General features: G+C 42.1%; 1 protein-coding gene across 5 annotated transcripts in view; it reads left to right on the forward strand.

The window, feature by feature from the left end:
- FER (FER tyrosine kinase) overlaps window positions 1-20,855 on the forward strand; it is a 475,599-nt gene that overhangs the window by 320,826 nt on the left and 133,918 nt on the right. For all 5 annotated transcript variants that reach the window (XM_069592654.1, XM_069592657.1, XM_069592656.1 and 2 more), the window contains 2 exons: window positions 7,064-7,179; window positions 9,609-9,703. In XM_069592654.1, coding sequence (XP_069448755.1) covers window positions 7,064-7,179; window positions 9,609-9,703 — 211 coding nt within the window. The remainder of the gene's footprint in view (window positions 1-7,063; window positions 7,180-9,608; window positions 9,704-20,855) is intronic.

Here is a 20,855-nt window from a genome sequence, read left to right on the forward strand (position 1 = left end):
GTAACCATAATTCTTAAGGAAATATTATACTTTTCATTACTTTAAGTAACTCAGTATCAGTGATTGAGCTAAAGATTATTACAAAGAAAATGAAGTAATTTCCATGAAAATACAATTAAATATAAAGTTATAAGATTAAACCAGTTACTGAAAAAGTGTGTTGAGAAGGGTAGATTTTTCAGTACTAAGGAAAAAAAAAATGTTTTCAGTTAAAGAGAGATATTTCAATTATTGTTATGTTTAGTTTAATATGTGATACATGAAACATATCAGGAATTTTATCCATTAGGTCCTTACTTGGTAAGGTTATTTGAAAAAATAATTCTTTTCAATGACAAGGCAGTAGCATATACCAGTTTTAACAAATTTAATCATTTTAATAAAACAAACACTTCAACTTTAGAGACATGTATGGCTTAATTTCAGGCTTCCTGGTAACTCAGATGGCAAAGAATCTGCCAGCAATGCTGGAGACCTGGGTTCAATTCCTGGTGTGGGAAGATCCCCTGAAGGAGGGTAGGGCAACCCACTTCAGTATTCTTGCCTGGAGAATCCCCATGGACAGAGGAGCCTGGTGGGCTGCAGTTTGTGCAGAGTTGGACATGACTGAGCGACTAAGCACATAGCTTAGTTTCAGCAAATATTTCTGAGTTGAAAATTGTCATTTAATATTTTCATTACCTGTTCTGAGTATTTATCATACACTGCTTGAAAATGCATGAGAAAAAAAGAGAATTAACCTATACTTACATACTTTGGGATTTAGTAGTAACATAAAGTTGATATGGTAACTGTAACTTTTGCTGAGCACCATATTTCTTTATACTGTGCTTGATAGCTGGTAATCAAAAATATTAATTCCTCAAATATTTATTGAATGCCACCTGTATGCCAGGCACTCTCCAAGGAATTCAGAATACATCCATGAACAGAGTAGACAAATGTCCTTGCCAAGCAATAAATAGGTAAACGTCATAATGGTGAAGGTGCCAATCCTGCGAAAACAGGAGGGATTTAGGGTGCTGCTGGTTGGAGTTGCAGTTTTCAGTAGGGGAGTCCAGGTAAGCCTTATCAGAATTGTTACTTTCCAATAAAAACCTGGCAAGAAGGGATTTAGCCACGTGGTCAAGTGAGGAAAAGGATTTTAGGCAGAGGGAGTGTCAGTGCAAGTTACATTGGATGAGCGGGAGAGGCAGTGTGTCATAGCTGAGTGGGCAAGAAGGAACAGAGAAGACAACAAATGGCTGAGGTGCACAGATCAGATCGAGTCATGCTGGTCATGTCGTTACTTTGGCTTTGAATACGTGTGGAATGGTAAGCTGGGGGATGACCTTGCCCGGAGGAGTGAGATGATCGTACCCTCTATGGAGTTCACTTGGGCTCGCATGTTAAGAATAGGCCGGGAAGTTTCGGAAGCTCTTGTCCTTACCTAAGATGATGGTTGCTGGTCAGGTCACAGAAGTGGCAGTGGAGATGGGGGAATGTGGGGAGTTCTGCATTCGTTTTTACGGTTGACCCAACTGCATATCTTGATGGACTGTATGTGGAGCGTGAGACATGGAGGGCATAGGCTTAGGTATAGCAGGTTTTGGGGACTGAGATTAGCGGTTTTGCATGTAAATATTAAGGTTTGTCTGCTAGACTTCCCAGTGGAGATGCTGAGAAAACAGCTGGGTATTAGGTCTGAAGTTTAGAAAAGAGGTGTGGATCAAATTACAGATTCAGTAGTTGTCACTTACTTGGTGGTTTCCTTCGATGAGTTCAACAATGGAGTGAGTCTAGGTAAGAGGAGAGAGCACTTGAGCTCTGGTCACTTCAAAATCAAGAGGCTGCAGAGAAGAGAAGTAAGAAGATTGAGGCTGAGAAAGAGAAATCTCCAGAAAGGCAGAAAACCCGGAGACAGGATGTCTTAGATGCCAAGAGAAAAAAGTATTTGAAGGAGTGATCGGTGGTGGCATCTGCTGATGAGAGGTCAGATGAGACGATGACTGAGAATCACTGAATTTAGCAATGGAGAGATTCCTGGTGACTTGACTGAGCACTTTCTTTAGCACATTTTATGTGAAAACCAAGCTGGAATATATGTAAGGGAGAATGGGAGGAGAGGAAACGGGGATGGCAGGGATGCAACCCTGAAGCTTTGCTCTGAAAGGAAGCAGAGACGGTGGCGGTTTCAAAGGAAATGATATGTGTGCTGTTGGTTAACCTGAGAAAAGCAACATGCTGGTTTGAAGCTGGGAATGATGTCATGAAAAATTCATGATTTTTAAAGGAGATGAGAATTGCTGAGATAATATCATTGAGTAGTCAAGAGGGAATGGAATTTAGTTTACAATGGAGGATTGGCTTTAATAGAAACACAGTTCATCTTCTAACAGCAAGGAAGATTGGTAGAAGGGTCAGTGTGGACCTGAGAGTTGGAAATTGCTTCAGTTTTCTCAGTAAATCAGGAAGCAAGATTATTAGCTGAGAATGAGGTTGTAGGGGAGGTACAGGATCTTTAAGAAGGAAGTCAAAGGGTGAGGAAAAGTTAATTAGAATGAGAGTGTTCATGTTCTAGGGAATTGTATAATAATTATTGAGCAGTATTAAGGACCCCATAGAGGTGTGTGTTCTTAAAGTGAAACTAGTCAACATTGGTGTGGACTTTCTCCATCCACACTGAACTGTATCAGCCCAGAGTAGGCCATGCCACATTTGGTCTGGGTTGTGGATTTGACAAGGGGGTCCTTTAAATTAAGAGGAATAAAGAAGCTGGGAGTGTATGGTAGACAGTAATTATGAGCCATGGAATTTAAGCTGAATAAGGAAGAAACCGAGGCTGTTAAGGGGGTTATGGACAATTAAAAGCAATAGGATCTAAAGATTTGGAGGTTCCTATCATGAGAAACGCTGGGCTGGAGGAAGCACAAGCTGGAATCAAGATTGCTGGGAGAAATATCAATAACCTCAGATACGCAAATGACACCACCCTTCTGGCAGAAAGTGAAGAACTAAAGAGCCTCTTGATGAAAGTGAAAGAGGAAAGAGAAAAAGTTGGCTTAAAGCTCAACATTCAGAAAACGAAGATCATGGCATCTGGTCCCATCACTTCATGGCAAATACATGGGGAAACAGCGGAAACAGTGGCTGACTTTATTTTTGGGGGCTCCAAAATCACTGCAGATGGTGATTGCAGCCATGAAATTAAAAGACACTTACTCCTTGGAAGGAAAGTTATGACCAACCTAGACAGCATATTCAAAAGCAGAGACATTACTTTGTCAACAAAGGTCTTGTCTAGTCAAGGCTATGGTTTTTCCAGTGCTCATGTATGGATGTGAGAGTTGGACTCTGAAGAAAGCTGAGCACTGAAGAATTGATGCTTTTGAACTGTGGTGTTGGAGAAGACTCTTGAGGGTCCCTTGGACTGCAAGGAGATCCAACCAGTCCCTCCTTAAGGAAATCAGTCCTGAATATTCACTGGAAGAACTGATGTTAAAGCTGAAACTCCAGTACTTTGGCCACCTGATGCGAAGAGCTGACTCATTTGAAAAGACCCTGATGCTAGGAAAGATTGAAGGCGGGAGGAGAAGGGGACGACAGAGGATGAGATGGTTGAATGGCATCACCCACTCAATGGCATGAGTTTGAGTAAACTCCGGCAGTTGGTGATGGACAAGGAGGTCTGGCGTGCTGCAGTCCATGGGGTTGCAAAAAGCCAAACACAACTGAGCAAGTGAACTGAACTGATAGGGTCAAAGAATTTTCAGTCTAGGTACTAGAGGAAGTAAGCTAGAAAAATAAAAGCAAGCCAGAAGATGAGATAAATTGAGGAGTGGCATTATTGGTGATGGCAGAGTTTAGGATCTGAACCTAGAAAATAGGTTGGAACACAGATCATTGGAGGAGAGATGGTCACAAAACAGTTTGAAGTGTTAGAAGGATCCTTAATTGTCTCTTGAAATTTCCAAGTATTAAGACAGGAGTAACACCTGGTACAGTGATTTAGGAGCTCAAATAGTCAACAAATGAAGGAAAATATTTTCAAATGCAGTAGCTGCTAGCCAGGGTATTGGGTATGTAATCAAATGATAGTTTCAAAGCTAAGGGTTTTTAGGAAGGCAGTAGAGAAAACGTTTTAAAAGCAGTGATAGACAGCTAGTGGAATCCTTTATTCTGTCTCCAGGGGACTGGGAGAAGGCCTGGTGTATGCGTATAGGGGACTGAAAGGAAATCACAATTTTAGAAGCCAAAAGAAACTCACCCACCATTTGAGTGTTCTCAAGTGAGGTTTCTATTAGAGCAAGAAGGCGAAGAGCATGACCAAAGAATAGATCAAGATAAAATTTCAGTGATGGACCAGAGGTTCTTCCAGGGGTCATGTATGGATGTGAGAGTTGGACTGTGAAGAAGGCTGAGCATTGAAGAATTGATGCTTTTGAACTGTGGTGTTGCGGAAGACTCTTGAGAGTCCCTTGGACTGCAAGGAGATCCAACCAGTCCATTCTGAAGGAGATCAGCCCTGGGATTTCTTTGGGAGGAATGATGCTAAAGCTGAAGCTCCAGTACTTTGGCCACCTCATACAAAGAGCTGACTCATTGGAAAAGACTTTGATGCTGGGAGGGATTGGGGGCAGGAGGAGAAGGGGACGACCGAGGATGAGATGGCTGGATGGCATCACGGACTCGATGGACGTGAGTCTGAGTGAACTCCGGGAGTTGGTGATGGACAGGGAGGCCTTGCGTTGTGCGATTCATGGGGTCGCAAAGAGTCGGACACAACTGAGCGACTGAACTGAACTGAGCTGAGAAGTTCCCGAAGACACAGTGGAGGCTGGGGATAGAAGAGAAATAGTTGGAGACAGCAGGAGTCCGCATGGCCTGATCAGAACCAGAGAGGGGGGATGGACTGCCAGGACCTTCTGTGGGGACTGACGTAAACAAGACAAGAGACACCATTAAGCTTAGCCTCATGGATGTGGAGCCAGCAGTGGAGATGAAGCTGTGCCTGCGAGGTGGTAGGGAGCAGTGGCCCATCCTTTTTCCTGACCTCTGTGGATGAAGATGAGGTGGTCTGTGAAGCAGAGGCTTTTTCTCCGTGTTTGAGATTCCTCCCTGATCACTGTTAATAGAGTTGAAGTCTTCTGAGTGAAGATTGTTAGATGAATGTTTGAAGTTTTCAAATGCTTCCTATGACCCAGGACCTATAGGTCCATATAGGGCAGAGACCAGTAGAAATGAACCAAGGGGCCAGTGGGATGATAAGTGTTCAGGAAGGACAGAAATAATGTGGGGAAGATCAGGAAGCTCTTCATACAGGAGGGGCAGAAGACATGCACTTCCAGATTAGTTAGCTTGTTCTTTGATTGGAAGTAGAGGGGAAGTGTGTAGAAGGCAGAGCACGTATTTTGAAATCCCTGTCTGAATTTAGGATACATGCAGCAGTCAAAAGCTACAAGAGGGAGCTAGACAGAGGCTGAGAGAGTAATGTCCAGTGAAGGCTGGATGTTGAAGAAGGCAGGGGTGTTTCTTGCAGCAGTTAACCTGGCAGTGCTGTGGTGGGTGGGTTGAAGGGCTGAAGAACTGATGGTGAGATCAGCTGAGGTGAGAAAAATGAGAGCAGACTGTCTGAGATGAGAGGAGGGAGACAACAGTTTCTAGAGGGAGAATCTGAACCCTTATAGAGAGAATAATGGTCCTGCTAATTTAGTCAGCAAGGGTCTTCTAATGAGTTAAATGTTAATGAATTTTAAGTGCTTCAGAATCATTCAGGTAAATAAAGGTCTAGCAGTAATCATGTATGCTAACACCTTTACTGGGTCTATTTCTGATATAAAAAATGATGTGATGATTGTGGGAAGGAAAAAACCCTTGAATAACACGGAAGGATATAAAGCTCAACCTTTTCTGTTTCTAGCTAACGATGAATGTGTACTCTGTTGAATTTGTTGGATGTTTACTTTTCATGTAAGGGTAATTAGTCATTGTTTTCAATAAATATTTGAGTTGAGTTATTTTGATAAATATTAGTTTTAATAGTAATACTATTTATTACTTAAATACCAAAGTATGCTTAATATTAAGTAAAATCAATGTTATTTTAAGCAAAGAGCAATTAGCTAATAAATAATGAGTTTATTAAATCAGTATTTTAGTAGTTTTCAATTATTAAGAACATTTAAAATTTATATACCGTGGACTGTTAAGAATTATGTTGATCTTAGAACTCATACTCATTGATTTTCAGACCCCTCGTTGAGTTACTTCTTGCTCAACAGCGGTAGCATTAAAGCTGTTTACGATGCTTGCTGATTACAGTTACAGCCCTGTACAGAGTGCAGGTGCACACAGAGAGAGCCTTAAGCAGAATGCCTGAAGATGGCTGTCATGCCGGCCTTATGGATCTTCCCTGTCTGTTTTTTTCCTTCCGTGCTTATCATAAAAGCAACTTCAAACTAGCAATAAGGCATTTTAAGTCAGAGCATGCTCAAGCCGTAGCGTAAGGCTCGGAGCTTAGACATCTGGCAGAGATGAACTCACCCTGGTGCTTGCGTTTGGGCAAGCCCGACCTTCCCTGGCGCCTTGCAGAGACCGTGGGGCCACAGGGCACTGTTGATGGCCTCTGCCTCTCACCCTTTTCTCCACTGAGCCCTGGCCATGCGCATCAGTGCCACCAGTCACCTCACAGCACCGTGGCTTTACCTGTGAGCGTTAATGAGGACTTTTTAAATCTACTGACACCAAAGTGTAGAGCTTGAGGGTAAAGGGGACTAGGCGGGGTGAAGTTTAGGTGCTTCTGAGAGTGTTAGTGTTTCCTTTTACACTGTTCCAGTGTTTTCCCCGTTTCCTTTCCCGTTCCCCTCGAGCCTCAGTCTCGCGAATGGCTGGAATCTTGGGTAGTATATTTAAAGTTGGAGAATTGGAAAGAGCAGCATGCCGAGCCTTTATTTCTGCTTGAAATTGAAGAAAGCTTAACAGAGTACTCTAACTCAAAACTCGTCATTACATGCTTGCCTGGAATTTTGCAAAGACTTATGTGACTGTCTTACATACCAAACAATAAATATGTTTGTATTTTCAGGGAAATTTTGGTGAAGTATTTAAGGGCATATTAAAGGATAAAACTGCTGTTGCTGTTAAAACGTGTAAAGAAGATCTTCCTCAGGAACTGAAAATAAAATTCTTACAAGAAGCCAAGTGAGTTCTTTAAAATAATGTTAATATGTACTACTTAAAAGTGATTCATTAAAATGTAAGTTTGAAGATATCTTAAATTATGATTTGATGAATTAGAAGTAGGTACTTTCAGAGTCTTCAAAAGTAGGCAGTCTGAAAACAGATTCTCTTTTGAAGTGAGACTGCAGGTCAATTAGCAGTTACAGTCAAAAGAGCCAGATGCTAAGAACAGTGAATATTCTTCAAGTCTTTATAAAAACATTGTAGTATTTCTTGCTTCTATCATATATGCATATACACATATGTATATATGTAGTGTTGTGGTTGACCTTATAATAAAAATAATCTGTATTCTCCGAATACAATACTTATGTAAATATACCTTGAGAATTTAATGACATCTCCCTTGCTCTCCTTAGATGTTATGGCTTGATTGTTTGTTCCCAGCTGTCAGTGTTCTTTTCTGAGAATCTCAGATTTCCTCTCCAGCTCCCTGTCTGACATTGTTCCAAAATTTGCATTGTTTCTTTTCTAATTGATCTCCTAGAATGATTGTCTTCCCTTTTTATGTTTTAGCTAAAATTTAATGTTGCAGCTTCCCAGCTCTATATTGCAAGTAGTTAAAACTGTTAGTGGTAAAATCTAGTATATACAACAAAACACAAAACAAATGGAAAGGGGCTTTGGACAGAGAATGGACATATGATGGGAGCTGTACGGATGAGTGGATGGATGGTTGGGAGGGAGAGAAGAAGAGTGTATAGATCATAGGTTGGTGTAAAGGGAAGGAGGTGAGAGGTGTATACGGGGGCCTGTTACCAGCTACATGGCATTGTTTATAAAAGCGAAGCTTTCCTAAAGTGTGTGTGGGTGTGTTGCCTCCTTCACGGCATTGTATATAAAGACAAAGCTCCGTAAAGTGCCCTGGAATAACAGAGGACACGCAGTGTGGGGGCTGAATCCCGTGGAGTGGAGCATCTGGATGCCGTTTCTCCATGTGAACTAGAGATATTTATAGCAACCTATCAAGCTAGTTGGGTACATTTATTAAATATTATCTATGGAATAAAACTGTAAACATTTTTCATATATATCATTGGCAATTCAGAAAAAATATTCTGTAATGAATTTAAAAGCATCCTATTGCAACTGAAATTCATGGGCTCATCATTTTAGTTATTCATAGATATCTTAAAGTATCTTGCTTTCTAATTTGTGAATTTTATTGAAACATAGAGTTTAATTTCTTCTTCTAATGTGAAACTATGAAATTTTCTGTTAAAAATGACAGTTATATACTTGCAAGCTCTCAAGTATCTTTTAATTAGAAGATAGATCTATATATTTAAATATTTAATGTTATTTGGGTTCATCCTGGCTGTTTTGTAGAATTTCTTTATTAAGCAGTTTTCAGCCTAAGAAATGACATTTTGGCTTAAAGTCAATCATTCTAAAACTCCCTTTCTAATTCATCATAGAAACTGCAAACTCAGTTATTAACAGTATTTTTTTATCTCTAGAATTCTTCCTAGTCTGTCTTCATTTGTTAATAAACATTGAACATTTTCAATTTATGACATTTTTCTTAGAGCTCTCTCTGCTTTAGTATGTACAGCACATATATAAACTATTTCATCTTTCTCCAAATGAAGCTATTTTTTCCATTCGCCTAGGAAGGAACCTGTGTTTTTTCAAATATGAGTGAATTTATAACTGTGTCAACAGGATAATATGGAATATCATTTGATAACAGGAATCATTAGGGCAGACAGGGCTGTGAGGGTATCTAATCTATTAACTCATGTTTGGAGTCCTGCAGATGAGTCTTTGCTACTTGTATAGCCCTCTGAAATTCTGCCTTTATCCAAACCAAAACTTCCTTGTTTTGACTTAAATCTAATATTACTTATTGTTTAAACTTTCTGCCAGGCTTCTGAAAACTTTTGAGTTTATACTATTTGAAATTGACCATGATTGTCAAGTAGGTATTATGAAATCTAAATATGAAATGATTACTCTATAGCATTTACCAATATGTTGTTCTTAAATGTATCTGTTTTAAATGAATTGTGTACATAAAACTAAACAAAGAGATGCTGCCTTAACAGCTTACAGTTTTTGGTCCACTAATACTCTTCAGCTTTTGTGAGGGCATCGAAAAGCAGACACTTTGCAAGGAGTTCCACATATTTTGGACTGAGTAAGTTACTCAGATTTAGCGTGGTGGTTAGTTATTCAGAGTGGATACTAGTTTTTAAATGAATATTTAATTAAAAGCTGACTCATATCTGTTTTTCCAAGATTTATCAAAACTTACATACATCCCATTTATAATTTGTGTTCGTACCTACATTTTAAAAATTGTGTATTCTACTTGTGCACACTACACATGATCATAAGTTAATGCTCACTGCCTAAATGGTGACCATGCTTATATTTCTCTCATCCAGGATTCTCAAGCAGTATGATCACCCCAATATTGTCAAGCTTATAGGAGTCTGCACACAGAGACAGCCTATCTACATCATTATGGAACTGGTTCCAGGTAATACCATTTCAGTGGTTTCCTCGATGGCATTTTAATGTCTTTCTATTGCTTTTATATATTGTCTCTTTGATTTCTCCTTGTGAAGTGTCCAGCGATTTCTTTAACATTTTCCTCATGATGAAGAGCTTGTACATGGACTCGTTGTCTTTATAGTCTCTAATTCTTGCTGTTTTCCAGAAAATGTCAACCAGCCTTTTCAAAAGGAAATATATTATTACATTGCAGTTACACATGGGATTTAGTTATATATAATGTTTCTGTGAGAAAGACTGTTTAGAAAAGTTGTCTGCTTAGTTCGACTTGATAGTAATGATAGTGCTAAGAATTTCGTTCATTTATGTCATTTTACAAGTGCATTGCCACGCCTCCTCTTGCTACGTTGTACATGACAATGCCATAGTGCTTTGGGTCACAAACTTTAAACTTCTTTAATATGTGGACAAAAAAAGGTAATCTCTCTTGGAATTTATCCTTGTTTTTTTTCTGGTGACTTTTAAAACTGCCAGGTGTTTTGGTTAACTACTTTTGCCAACAAACAAGGATAACATCAAACTGATACCGTATATCTTTATTTTTATTATATTGATGTATCTTTCTGTTGTAGAAAATATAATCAGAGGCAAAATATGATCTTTATAAGATTTATAAATACAATATTTAATAACTGATAAGCATTTGCTTTGTTACCTTAACTATTTACTCATTTTAAAAGAAGAAACTTCAAGGAATATGAAAAATATTTCTAACTTTGAATATACATCACATAAACCTAGTATTGCTGATTGCCCACAGAAAACTTTTCACATAATCCTTTCATAATTTAAGGAGAGTTGATCCAATTTTACCATGCTGGTTTGATTGCTATTGGAATATTTCTTTATCTCCATGTAACTGCAAGATTCCTAGATTATAATTATTTTAATTCTCAAGATGGCAATATATGTTTGCATGATTTACACTACTTGTGATTAAATCTCAAAGTAGCTTTTATACAGTTATGAAAAATAGACTATAGTCTAAAATTTTGAAAACAGTTGAATAGCCTCTAATTTTACCTAAAATAGTATGTTTAAGTATTAGGAATACATAAAACATTTACATAATGCAGATGATACCCCCAGATAATAAGGGATGTCACTGAAAAAGTTAGATTTGCGAGGTGGGGCAGACTTGATGAGGAAAATTAATTTGGTGTTACTGTAACTGACTAAAGGAGCATGGTAACAAATTCCTGATGGAGGTCCAAATAGAATAACACAAAAGATAGCTTTGGAAGATAGCCAGGGAAGTGTTTATCTAGATATTAAATAGTAACCTTTATTGATATTTTTAAATGATTAAGAATAATAAACTTCATTAGAAAATTCAAACTGTAGTGAAGGCAGAAAATTAAAAATAAAAACCTCTTACTCAACAATCTAATCTTAATCCAAAGTGAACTACTTAGTTTTTTGTGGTTTCACCCTCCCAGGAAAATATTTACTATAGAATACCATGGTTTTATGCCAATCTTTAATTATTTAAAAATCATAAAACTTCCTTTTTTCTCTAATATAACATGGCTTCATTGTTTCCTATTCATCCATATACTTCTACCTTTTCTTCATAATGGGTGCAGAATATTTCATTATTTGGCTTTATATAATTTAAGTTGGCCTTCTATTTATGGACACTTTGGTTGCTTCCAATTTTATTACTTTTTTTCTTTTTTTTAAACAATGTTCAACTTGGGTCTGAGTTTATGTGCATTTTGATTTATAGAAAGTATATTAGCTTTCTGTTTATGCACAACAAATGATCATAACTTAGCAGCTTTACATAACATCCGTTTATCACCTCACAGTTGTATGGAAGTCCAGGCAGGCTTGACTGAGTTCTCTGCTCAGGGTCTCACAAAGCCAAAAATCAGGATATCTAACTGAGTTCTTGTCTGGAGGCACTGGGGAAGAATCGCTACCAAACTCCTTCTGGGTGGTGGCAGCATCTCATCTCTTGCAGTTGAGAAGTGGCCCGAGGTTCTCTTTCTCTTCTTCCTGTGAACCGAGGGCATCTCCCAGCTCTTCACGGGTTTCCACACTCTTTGATCTTCATACCTGGTATGTCACATTTTTCAAAGGCTCTGAATTTCTCTAACTTGCTCTTATGTTTTTTGTTTCATTCTATTTTGTTTTTCAAAAAAGCTGAGAGAATACTCTGCTGTTTTGAAAGATTCTGTGATTAGAACAGGCTCACCTGGCCAAGCTGCCTGCCTTTAGGGCAGCTGTGCTGCCTGACAAAATATAATCATGGGAGTGGCATCTAACCACGTTCACACAGCTAATTCCAGGGATTAGGGCGGGATGTGATTGGGATCCGCGGTGGACTTTGCTAAATTCTCTTGAAGGCTCATTGCCGTGTGGGATATGAAACCACACTGAACCTTTCATACTCTGTCACCTTAATTCAGTTGGTTATCTTGTGAGATGAATGCGTGATTTTTGTAGCACCATGCTTTGTCATTTCTCGTTTGGAAAATATCAAGTGACCAAACAGTGACAGAACTCATTATGCAGTATCAAAAGATCCCATTCATTAACGCCATCCCTAATCTCACTGGAAAAATAATAGGAAGTGTCAATTTCTTGTCAGCAAGTTTGTGTTTTCCAAAATTTTAATTTGCATTGGAAAACTGGAATGTTGTCCCTGGCAGCAAAAACTGTCAGTTTTTTTGCCTTGAAGTGTCAGACTTAACTTCACTCAGTCTTAAGAGAATGTCAAATGTCTAATATTTAATAGCCATAATTTTTCAATCTTTTTGGAAACATTTATTGACATGTGATTGACATATAGTATATATATATATATATATATACTTTCAGTCCCTTCCTCCCCCACTCTCACCTCCTGTCCCAGTCCAGCACTGATCTCCTTTCTGTGACTGTATATTAGTTGGCACTTCTGAGAATTTAATATAAATGGAACCATACAAGCTGTACTTCTCTTTTCTTGTTTGGGTCTAGTTTGTTTCATTCAGCATAATTTTGAGATCTGTCCATGTTGTAATGGTTTTCAGAAGTTCACCTTTTTATTGCTGAGTAGAACTGAATTATATGAATATATCACATTTGTTATCAATTGTTGATAGACTTTTTGATTGTTTCCTGTTTAGGGCTACTGCAAAGTAAGCTGCTACGAACATTTATGTACAAGTCTTTGTACTGACAAAGACTTTCATTTTTCTGCTGAAAATTTACCTAGGAATGGACTAAGTAAATTAGATAGAATTTGTACATCTATCAAATTTTAAGTACAAGTTTAAAATTTTAAGAAGTTGCTAAATTGCTTTCTAAAGTCATTATACTAGTTGACATTCCTAACTGCAGATTCTCGACATTTTCATCAACACTTCATACGTTCAATCTTTAGACATTATAATTTTATGTTGAAGTGTCTTAACTGTGTTTTTAATTTGCTTTCCCAGCTGACTAATGATATGAGCATCTTGTCATGTGCTAATTTGCCATTCATAATCTTCTTTGAAGTATCTATTTAAATAATTTGACCACTTTTAAAAAAATTGGGTTGTTGTAACAGGGGCCTCCCAAGTGGCGATAGTGGTAAAGAGCCTGTCTGCCATCACAGGAGCTGCAGGCTCAAGCCCTGGGTGGGACAGGTCCCCTGGAGGAGGGCATGGCAACCTGCTCCAGTACTCCTGCCTGGAAAGGACAGAGGAGCCTTGCGAGCTATAGTCTGTGGGGTCACAAAAGAGTGGGACACAACTTAGCGACTAAACAATGACAACAAGGAACAATGACAACAAAGAGTCAGACACGACTGGAACACGGTTTGGCACACTGAAGCGATTTAGCACACAAGCACAGCAGTTGAGTCTTGGTCCTTTATATCTTCTGGATACAAGTCCTTTGTCAGATGTATAATGATCAAATATTTTCTTTCAGTCTGACTTGTCTTTTCATTCTCTTAACAGTGTCTTTTAAAAAGCAGATTTTTTAAATTTCAAAGTTTAAATTATTTTTTTTCTTTACAGGTCATGTTTTTAATGGTAAATCTAAGAAATCTTTGAATCCCAGATTGCAAACTTTTTCTCCTATGCTTTCTTATACAATTTTTATAGTTTTAGAATTTAGAACTTAAAGTTCAGTCTGTGGTTTGTTTCACATGGTCGTGAGGAATGGTTTGAAGTTCGCATTTTTGGCATCTAGATATCCAGTTGTCCCAGCATCATGACTCTCCTTTCTCTCCTGGTTTTTTACCTTCCTTTTAAATATATTTATGTGGGATTCTATTTCTGGATTCTGGGCTTCCCTGATGGCTCAGACGGTGAAAAATCTGCCTGCAGTGCAGGAAGCACGGGTTCAGCCCCTGGGTCAGGAAGATCCCTTGGAGAAGGGAATGGCAGCCCACTCCAGTGTTCTTGCCTGGAGAATCCCATGGGCAGAAGAGCTGGGCAGGCTACAGTCCATGGGGTCCCTAGGAGTCAGACACAGGACTGAGCGACTCACATGCAAGCGTGTTTCTGGACTCTGATTTCTGTCAGTCTCTCTGTGTGTTGTAATGCCGATACTTCAGGTGATGTTAGTTGCCTAGCTTCGTTCTTTTCTAAAATTATTTTGGCTGTTAGAGGTCCTTTGCATTTCACTATCAATTTTATGGTTAGTTTTTCAGTTTCTGTATAAAGGGTTGCTAAGATTTAGTTTAGGGTTAAATTGAATCTATAGATCAGTTTGGGGTGAATAGGCTTCTTAACAAGATTGAGTATTCTGACCCCTCTACATGGTAAATCTTTCTAGTAAGATAGATCTTTTATTTCCCCCTGAAAGGTTCTGTAGTAAGTTATATAGGACTTTCCATCTTTTGTCAGACTTCTGAGTATTTGGTTTTCTGAGATGCTATTGTAAGTGATTTAAAAAAAAATAAATATATCCACTATGGAAGTCATAATATATATATGAATAACACTGTCAGTTTGATGTATTGACCTTCATAGGACACTCTACACAACATTACCAAGATATACATTCCTTTCAGCTATATAGAGAATGCTTACCTATTAGACCATATCCTGGGCCGTGAAACGGAACTCAGTAAATTTATATGAATTTAAGTTCTGTTGGCTTCCCAGGTGGTGCTAGTGTTACCCACCTGCCAGTGTAGGAGACACAAGAGATGCAGATTTCATGCCTGGGCTGGGAAGATCCCTTGGAGAAGGGAATGGCAACCCACGCCAGTATTGCCTGGAGAGAGTCCCATGGACAGAGGAGTCTGGCGAGCCACAGTCCCTGGGGGTGCAAAGAGTCGGACACCACTGAGCAACTAACACACACACACACACACACACACATGCACACACAAGTTCTGTGAACACAACAGAAATAAAGTAGAACTCAAGGACAGAACAATTTCTGAAAAATGTCTAAATATCTGGAAAGTAAGCAATGCAGAGCTGAGTGACCAGTGAGTCAGAGGGGAGCTTAGAAAGTACTTTGAACTAAATGAGAAAAAAGCCTCAGTATTTATATGATTTATATGATGCCTATTAAGCAGCACCTAGGGATGCAAATCTAGCACTACATACATGTATTAGAAAAGAAGGAAGAACTCAAAATTATGATCTTGACTCCTACCTTACAGGCAAATTAACTCAAAATGTTTGTATAAAAGAAAGGAAAAAATATAACAGGAAAAGGAGTCAGTAGAATCCCTTGAGTGAAAGTGAAAGTCACTCAGTCGTGTCCGACTCTTTGTGACCCATGGACTACACAGTCCGTGGAATTCTCCAGGCCAGAATACTGGAGTGGATAGCCTTTTCCTTCTCCAGGGGACCTTCCCAACTCAGGGATCGAACCCAGGTCTCCTGCATTGCAGGTGGGTTCTTTACCAGCTGAGCCACAAATAAAATTAATAAAACCTCTACATAAACTCTTCAGGAAAAAGACACAGATTACCAATATCAAGAATGAGAGAGGTGACTTCATTACAGGTTCTACGTAATTAAAAAGATATCCATAATATTTTCTTAATCACTGTTTAAAGAAATTCAACAGCTTAGATGAAATGGGAGAATTCTCTGAGAGACAAAAATTGCCACTCTTACTCAGCCGCCCGAACCCCACATCTGCCATAGAGCGGTCACTAAGAGACCAGCCTTCTGAGAAAACTCCAGGCCTTCTTACTCAGCCGCCCGAACCCCACATCTTCCATAGAGCGGTCACTAAGAGACCAGCCTTCTGAGAAAACTCCAGGCCTTCTTACTCAGCCGCCCGAACCCCACATCTTCCATAGAGCGGTCACTAAGAGACCAGCCTTCTGAGAAAACTCCAGGCCTTCTTACTCAGCCGCCCTAACCCCACATCTTCCATAGAGCGGTCACTAAGAGACCAGCCTTCTGAGAAAACTCCAGGCCTTCTTACTCAGCCGCCCTGACCCCACATCTTCCATAGAGCGGTCACTAAGAGACCAGCCTTCTGAGAAAACTCCAGGCCTTCTTACTCAGCCGCCCTCACCCCACATCTTCCATAGAGTGGTCACTAAGAGACCAGCCTTCTGAGAAAACTCCAGGCCTTCTTACTCAGATGCCCGAACCCCACATCTTCCATAGAGCGGTCACTAAGAGACCAGCCTTCTGAGAAAACTCCAGGCCTTCTTACTCAGCCGCCCGAACCCCACATCTTCCATAGAGCGGTCACTAAGAGACCAGCCTTCTGAGAAAACTCCAGGCCTTCTTACTCAGCCGCCCGAACCCCACATCTTCCATAGAGCGGTCACTAAGAGACCAGCCTTCTGAGAAAACTCCAGGCCTTCTTACTCAGCCGCCCGAACCCCACATCTTCCATAGAGCGGTCACTAAGAGACCAGCCTTCTGAGAAAACTCCAGGCCTTCTTACTCAGCCGCCCGAACCCCACATCTTCCATAGAGCGGTCACTAAGAGACCAGCCTTCTGAGAAAACTCCAGGCCTTCTTACTCAGCCGCCCTAACCCCACATCTTCCATAGAGTGGTCACTAAGAGACCAGCCTTCTGAGAAAACTCCAGGCCTTCTTACTCAGCCGCCCTAACCCCACATCTTCCATAGAGTGGTCACTAAGAAACCTGCCTTCCGAGAAAACTCCAGGCCTTCTTACTCAGCCGTCCTAACCCCACATCTTTCATAGAGCGGTCACTAAGAGACCAGCCTTCTAAGAAAACTCCAGGCCTTCTTACTCAGCCGCCCTAACCCCACATCTTCCATAGAGTGGTCACTAAGAAACCATCCTTCTAAGAAAACTCCAGGCCTTCTTACTCAGCCGCCCTGACCCCACATCTTCCATAGAGTGGTCACTAAGAGACCAGCCTTCTGAGAAAACTCCAGGCCTTCTTACTCAGCCGCCCTAACCCCACATCTTCCATAGAGTGGTCACTAAGAGACCAGCCTTCTGAGAAAACTCCAGGCCTTCTTACTCAGCCGCCCTAACCCCACATCTTCCATAGAGTGGTCACTAAGAGACCATCCTTCTAAGAAAACTCCAGGCCTTCTTACTCAGCCGTCCTAACCCCACATCTTTCATAGAGCGGTCACTAAGGGACCAGCCTTCTGAGAAAACTCCAGGCCTTCTTACTCAGCCGTCCTAACCCCACATCTTTCATAGAGCGGTCACTAAGGGACCAGCCTTCTGAGAAAACTCCAGGCCTTCTTACTCAGCCGCCCGAACCCCACATCTTTCATAGAGCGGTCACTAAGAGACCAGCCTTCTGAGAAAACTCCAGGCCTTCTTACTCAGCCGCCCGAACCCCACATCTTCCATAGAGCGGTCACTAAGAGACCAGCCTTCTGAGAAAACTCCAGGCCTGCTTACTCAGCCGCCCGAACCCCACATCTTCCACAGAGCGGTCACTAAGAGACCAGCCTTCTGAGAAAACTCCAGGCCTTCTTACTCAGCCGCCCGAACCCCACATCTTCCACAGAGCGGTCACTAAGAGACCAGCCTTCTGAGAAAACTCCAGGCCTTCTTACTCAGCCGCCCGAACCCCACATCTTCCATAGAGCGGTCACTAAGAGACCAGCCTTCTGAGAAAACTCCAGGCCTTCTTACTCAGCCGCCCGAACCCCACATCTTCCATAGAGCGGTCACTAAGAGACCAGCCTTCTGAGAAAACTCCAGGCCTTCTTACTCAGCCGCCCTAACCCCACATCTTCCATAGAGCGGTCACTAAGAGACCAGCCTTCTGAGAAAACTCCAGGCCTTCTTACTCAGCCGCCCTGACCCCACATCTTCCATAGAGCGGTCACTAAGAGACCAGCCTTCTGAGAAAACTCCAGGCCTTCTTACTCAGCCGCCCTCACCCCACATCTTCCATAGAGTGGTCACTAAGAGACCAGCCTTCTGAGAAAACTCCAGGCCTTCTTACTCAGATGCCCGAACCCCACATCTTCCATAGAGCGGTCACTAAGAGACCAGCCTTCTGAGAAAACTCCAGGCCTTCTTACTCAGCCGCCCGAACCCCACATCTTCCATAGAGCGGTCACTAAGAGACCAGCCTTCTGAGAAAACTCCAGGCCTTCTTACTCAGCCGCCCGAACCCCACATCTTCCATAGAGCGGTCACTAAGAGACCAGCCTTCTGAGAAAACTCCAGGCCTTCTTACTCAGCCGCCCGAACCCCACATCTTCCATAGAGCGGTCACTAAGAGACCAGCCTTCTGAGAAAACTCCAGGCCTTCTTACTCAGCCGCCCGAACCCCACATCTTCCATAGAGCGGTCACTAAGAGACCAGCCTTCTGAGAAAACTCCAGGCCTTCTTACTCAGCCGCCCTAACCCCACATCTTCCATAGAGTGGTCACTAAGAGACCAGCCTTCTGAGAAAACTCCAGGCCTTCTTACTCAGCCGCCCTAACCCCACATCTTCCATAGAGTGGTCACTAAGAAACCTGCCTTCCGAGAAAACTCCAGGCCTTCTTACTCAGCCGTCCTAACCCCACATCTTTCATAGAGCGGTCACTAAGAGACCAGCCTTCTAAGAAAACTCCAGGCCTTCTTACTCAGCCGCCCTAACCCCACATCTTCCATAGAGTGGTCACTAAGAAACCATCCTTCTAAGAAAACTCCAGGCCTTCTTACTCAGCCGCCCTGACCCCACATCTTCCATAGAGTGGTCACTAAGAGACCAGCCTTCTGAGAAAACTCCAGGCCTTCTTACTCAGCCGCCCTAACCCCACATCTTCCATAGAGTGGTCACTAAGAGACCAGCCTTCTGAGAAAACTCCAGGCCTTCTTACTCAGCCGCCCTAACCCCACATCTTCCATAGAGTGGTCACTAAGAGACCATCCTTCTAAGAAAACTCCAGGCCTTCTTACTCAGCCGTCCTAACCCCACATCTTTCATAGAGCGGTCACTAAGGGACCAGCCTTCTGAGAAAACTCCAGGCCTTCTTACTCAGCCGTCCTAACCCCACATCTTTCATAGAGCGGTCACTAAGGGACCAGCCTTCTGAGAAAACTCCAGGCCTTCTTACTCAGCCGCCCGAACCCCACATCTTTCATAGAGCGGTCACTAAGAGACCAGCCTTCTGAGAAAACTCCAGGCCTTCTTACTCAGCCGCCCGAACCCCACATCTTCCATAGAGCGGTCACTAAGAGACCAGCCTTCTGAGAAAACTCCAGGCCTGCTTACTCAGCCGCCCGAACCCCACATCTTCCACAGAGCGGTCACTAAGAGACCAGCCTTCTGAGAAAACTCCAGGCCTTCTTACTCAGCCGCCCGAACCCCACATCTTCCACAGAGCGGTCACTAAGAGACCAGCCTTCTGAGAAAACTCCAGGCCTTCTTACTCAGCCGCCCGAACCCCACATCTTCCATAGAGCGGTCACTAAGAGACCAGCCTTCTGAGAAAACTCCAGGCCTTCTTACTCAGCCGCCCGAACCCCACATCTTCCATAGAGCGGTCACTAAGAGACCAGCCTTCTGAGAAAACTCCAGGCCTTCTTACTCAGCCGCCCTAACCCCACATCTTCCATAGAGCGGTCACTAAGAGACCAGCCTTCTGAGAAAACTCCAGGCCTTCTTACTCAGCCGCCCTGACCCCACATCTTCCATAGAGCGGTCACTAAGAGACCAGCCTTCTGAGAAAACTCCAGGCCTTCTTACTCAGCCGCCCTCACCCCACATCTTCCATAGAGTGGTCACTAAGAGACCAGCCTTCTGAGAAAACTCCAGGCCTTCTTACTCAGATGCCCGAACCCCACATCTTCCATAGAGCGGTCACTAAGAGACCAGCCTTCTGAGAAAACTCCAGGCCTTCTTACTCAGCCGCCCGAACCCCACATCTTCCATAGAGCGGTCACTAAGAGACCAGCCTTCTGAGAAAACTCCAGGCCTTCTTACTCAGCCGCCCGAACCCCACATCTTCCATAGAGCGGTCACTAAGAGACCAGCCTTCTGAGAAAACTCCAGGCCTTCTTACTCAGCCGCCCGAACCCCACATCTTCCATAGAGCGGTCACTAAGAGACCAGCCTTCTGAGAAAACTCCAGGCCTTCTTACTCAGCCGCCCGAACCCCACATCTTCCATAGAGCGGTCACTAAGAGACCAGCCTTCTGAGAAAACTCCAGGCCTTCTTACTCAGCCGCCCTAACCCCACATCTTCCATAGAGTGGTCACTAAGAGACCAGCCTTCTGAGAAAACTCCAGGCCTTCTTACTCAGCCGCCCTAACCCCACATCTTCCATAGAGTGGTCACTAAGAAACCTGCCTTCCGAGAAAACTCCAGGCCTTCTTACTCAGCCGTCCTAACCCCACATCTTTCATAGAGCGGTCACTAAGAGACCAGCCTTCTAAGAAAACTCCAGGCCTTCTTACTCAGCCGCCCTAACCCCACATCTTCCATAGAGTGGTCACTAAGAAACCATCCTTCTAAGAAAACTCCAGGCCTTCTTACTCAGCCGCCCTGACCCCACATCTTCCATAGAGTGGTCACTAAGAGACCAGCCTTCTGAGAAAACTCCAGGCCTTCTTACTCAGCCGCCCTAACCCCACATCTTCCATAGAGTGGTCACTAAGAGACCAGCCTTCTGAGAAAACTCCAGGCCTTCTTACTCAGCCGCCCTAACCCCACATCTTCCATAGAGTGGTCACTAAGAGACCATCCTTCTAAGAAAACTCCAGGCCTTCTTA

This window comes from Ovis canadensis, chromosome 5, assembly GCF_042477335.2.
Source record: "Ovis canadensis isolate MfBH-ARS-UI-01 breed Bighorn chromosome 5, ARS-UI_OviCan_v2, whole genome shotgun sequence".
NCBI lineage: Eukaryota > Metazoa > Chordata > Mammalia > Artiodactyla > Bovidae > Ovis > Ovis canadensis.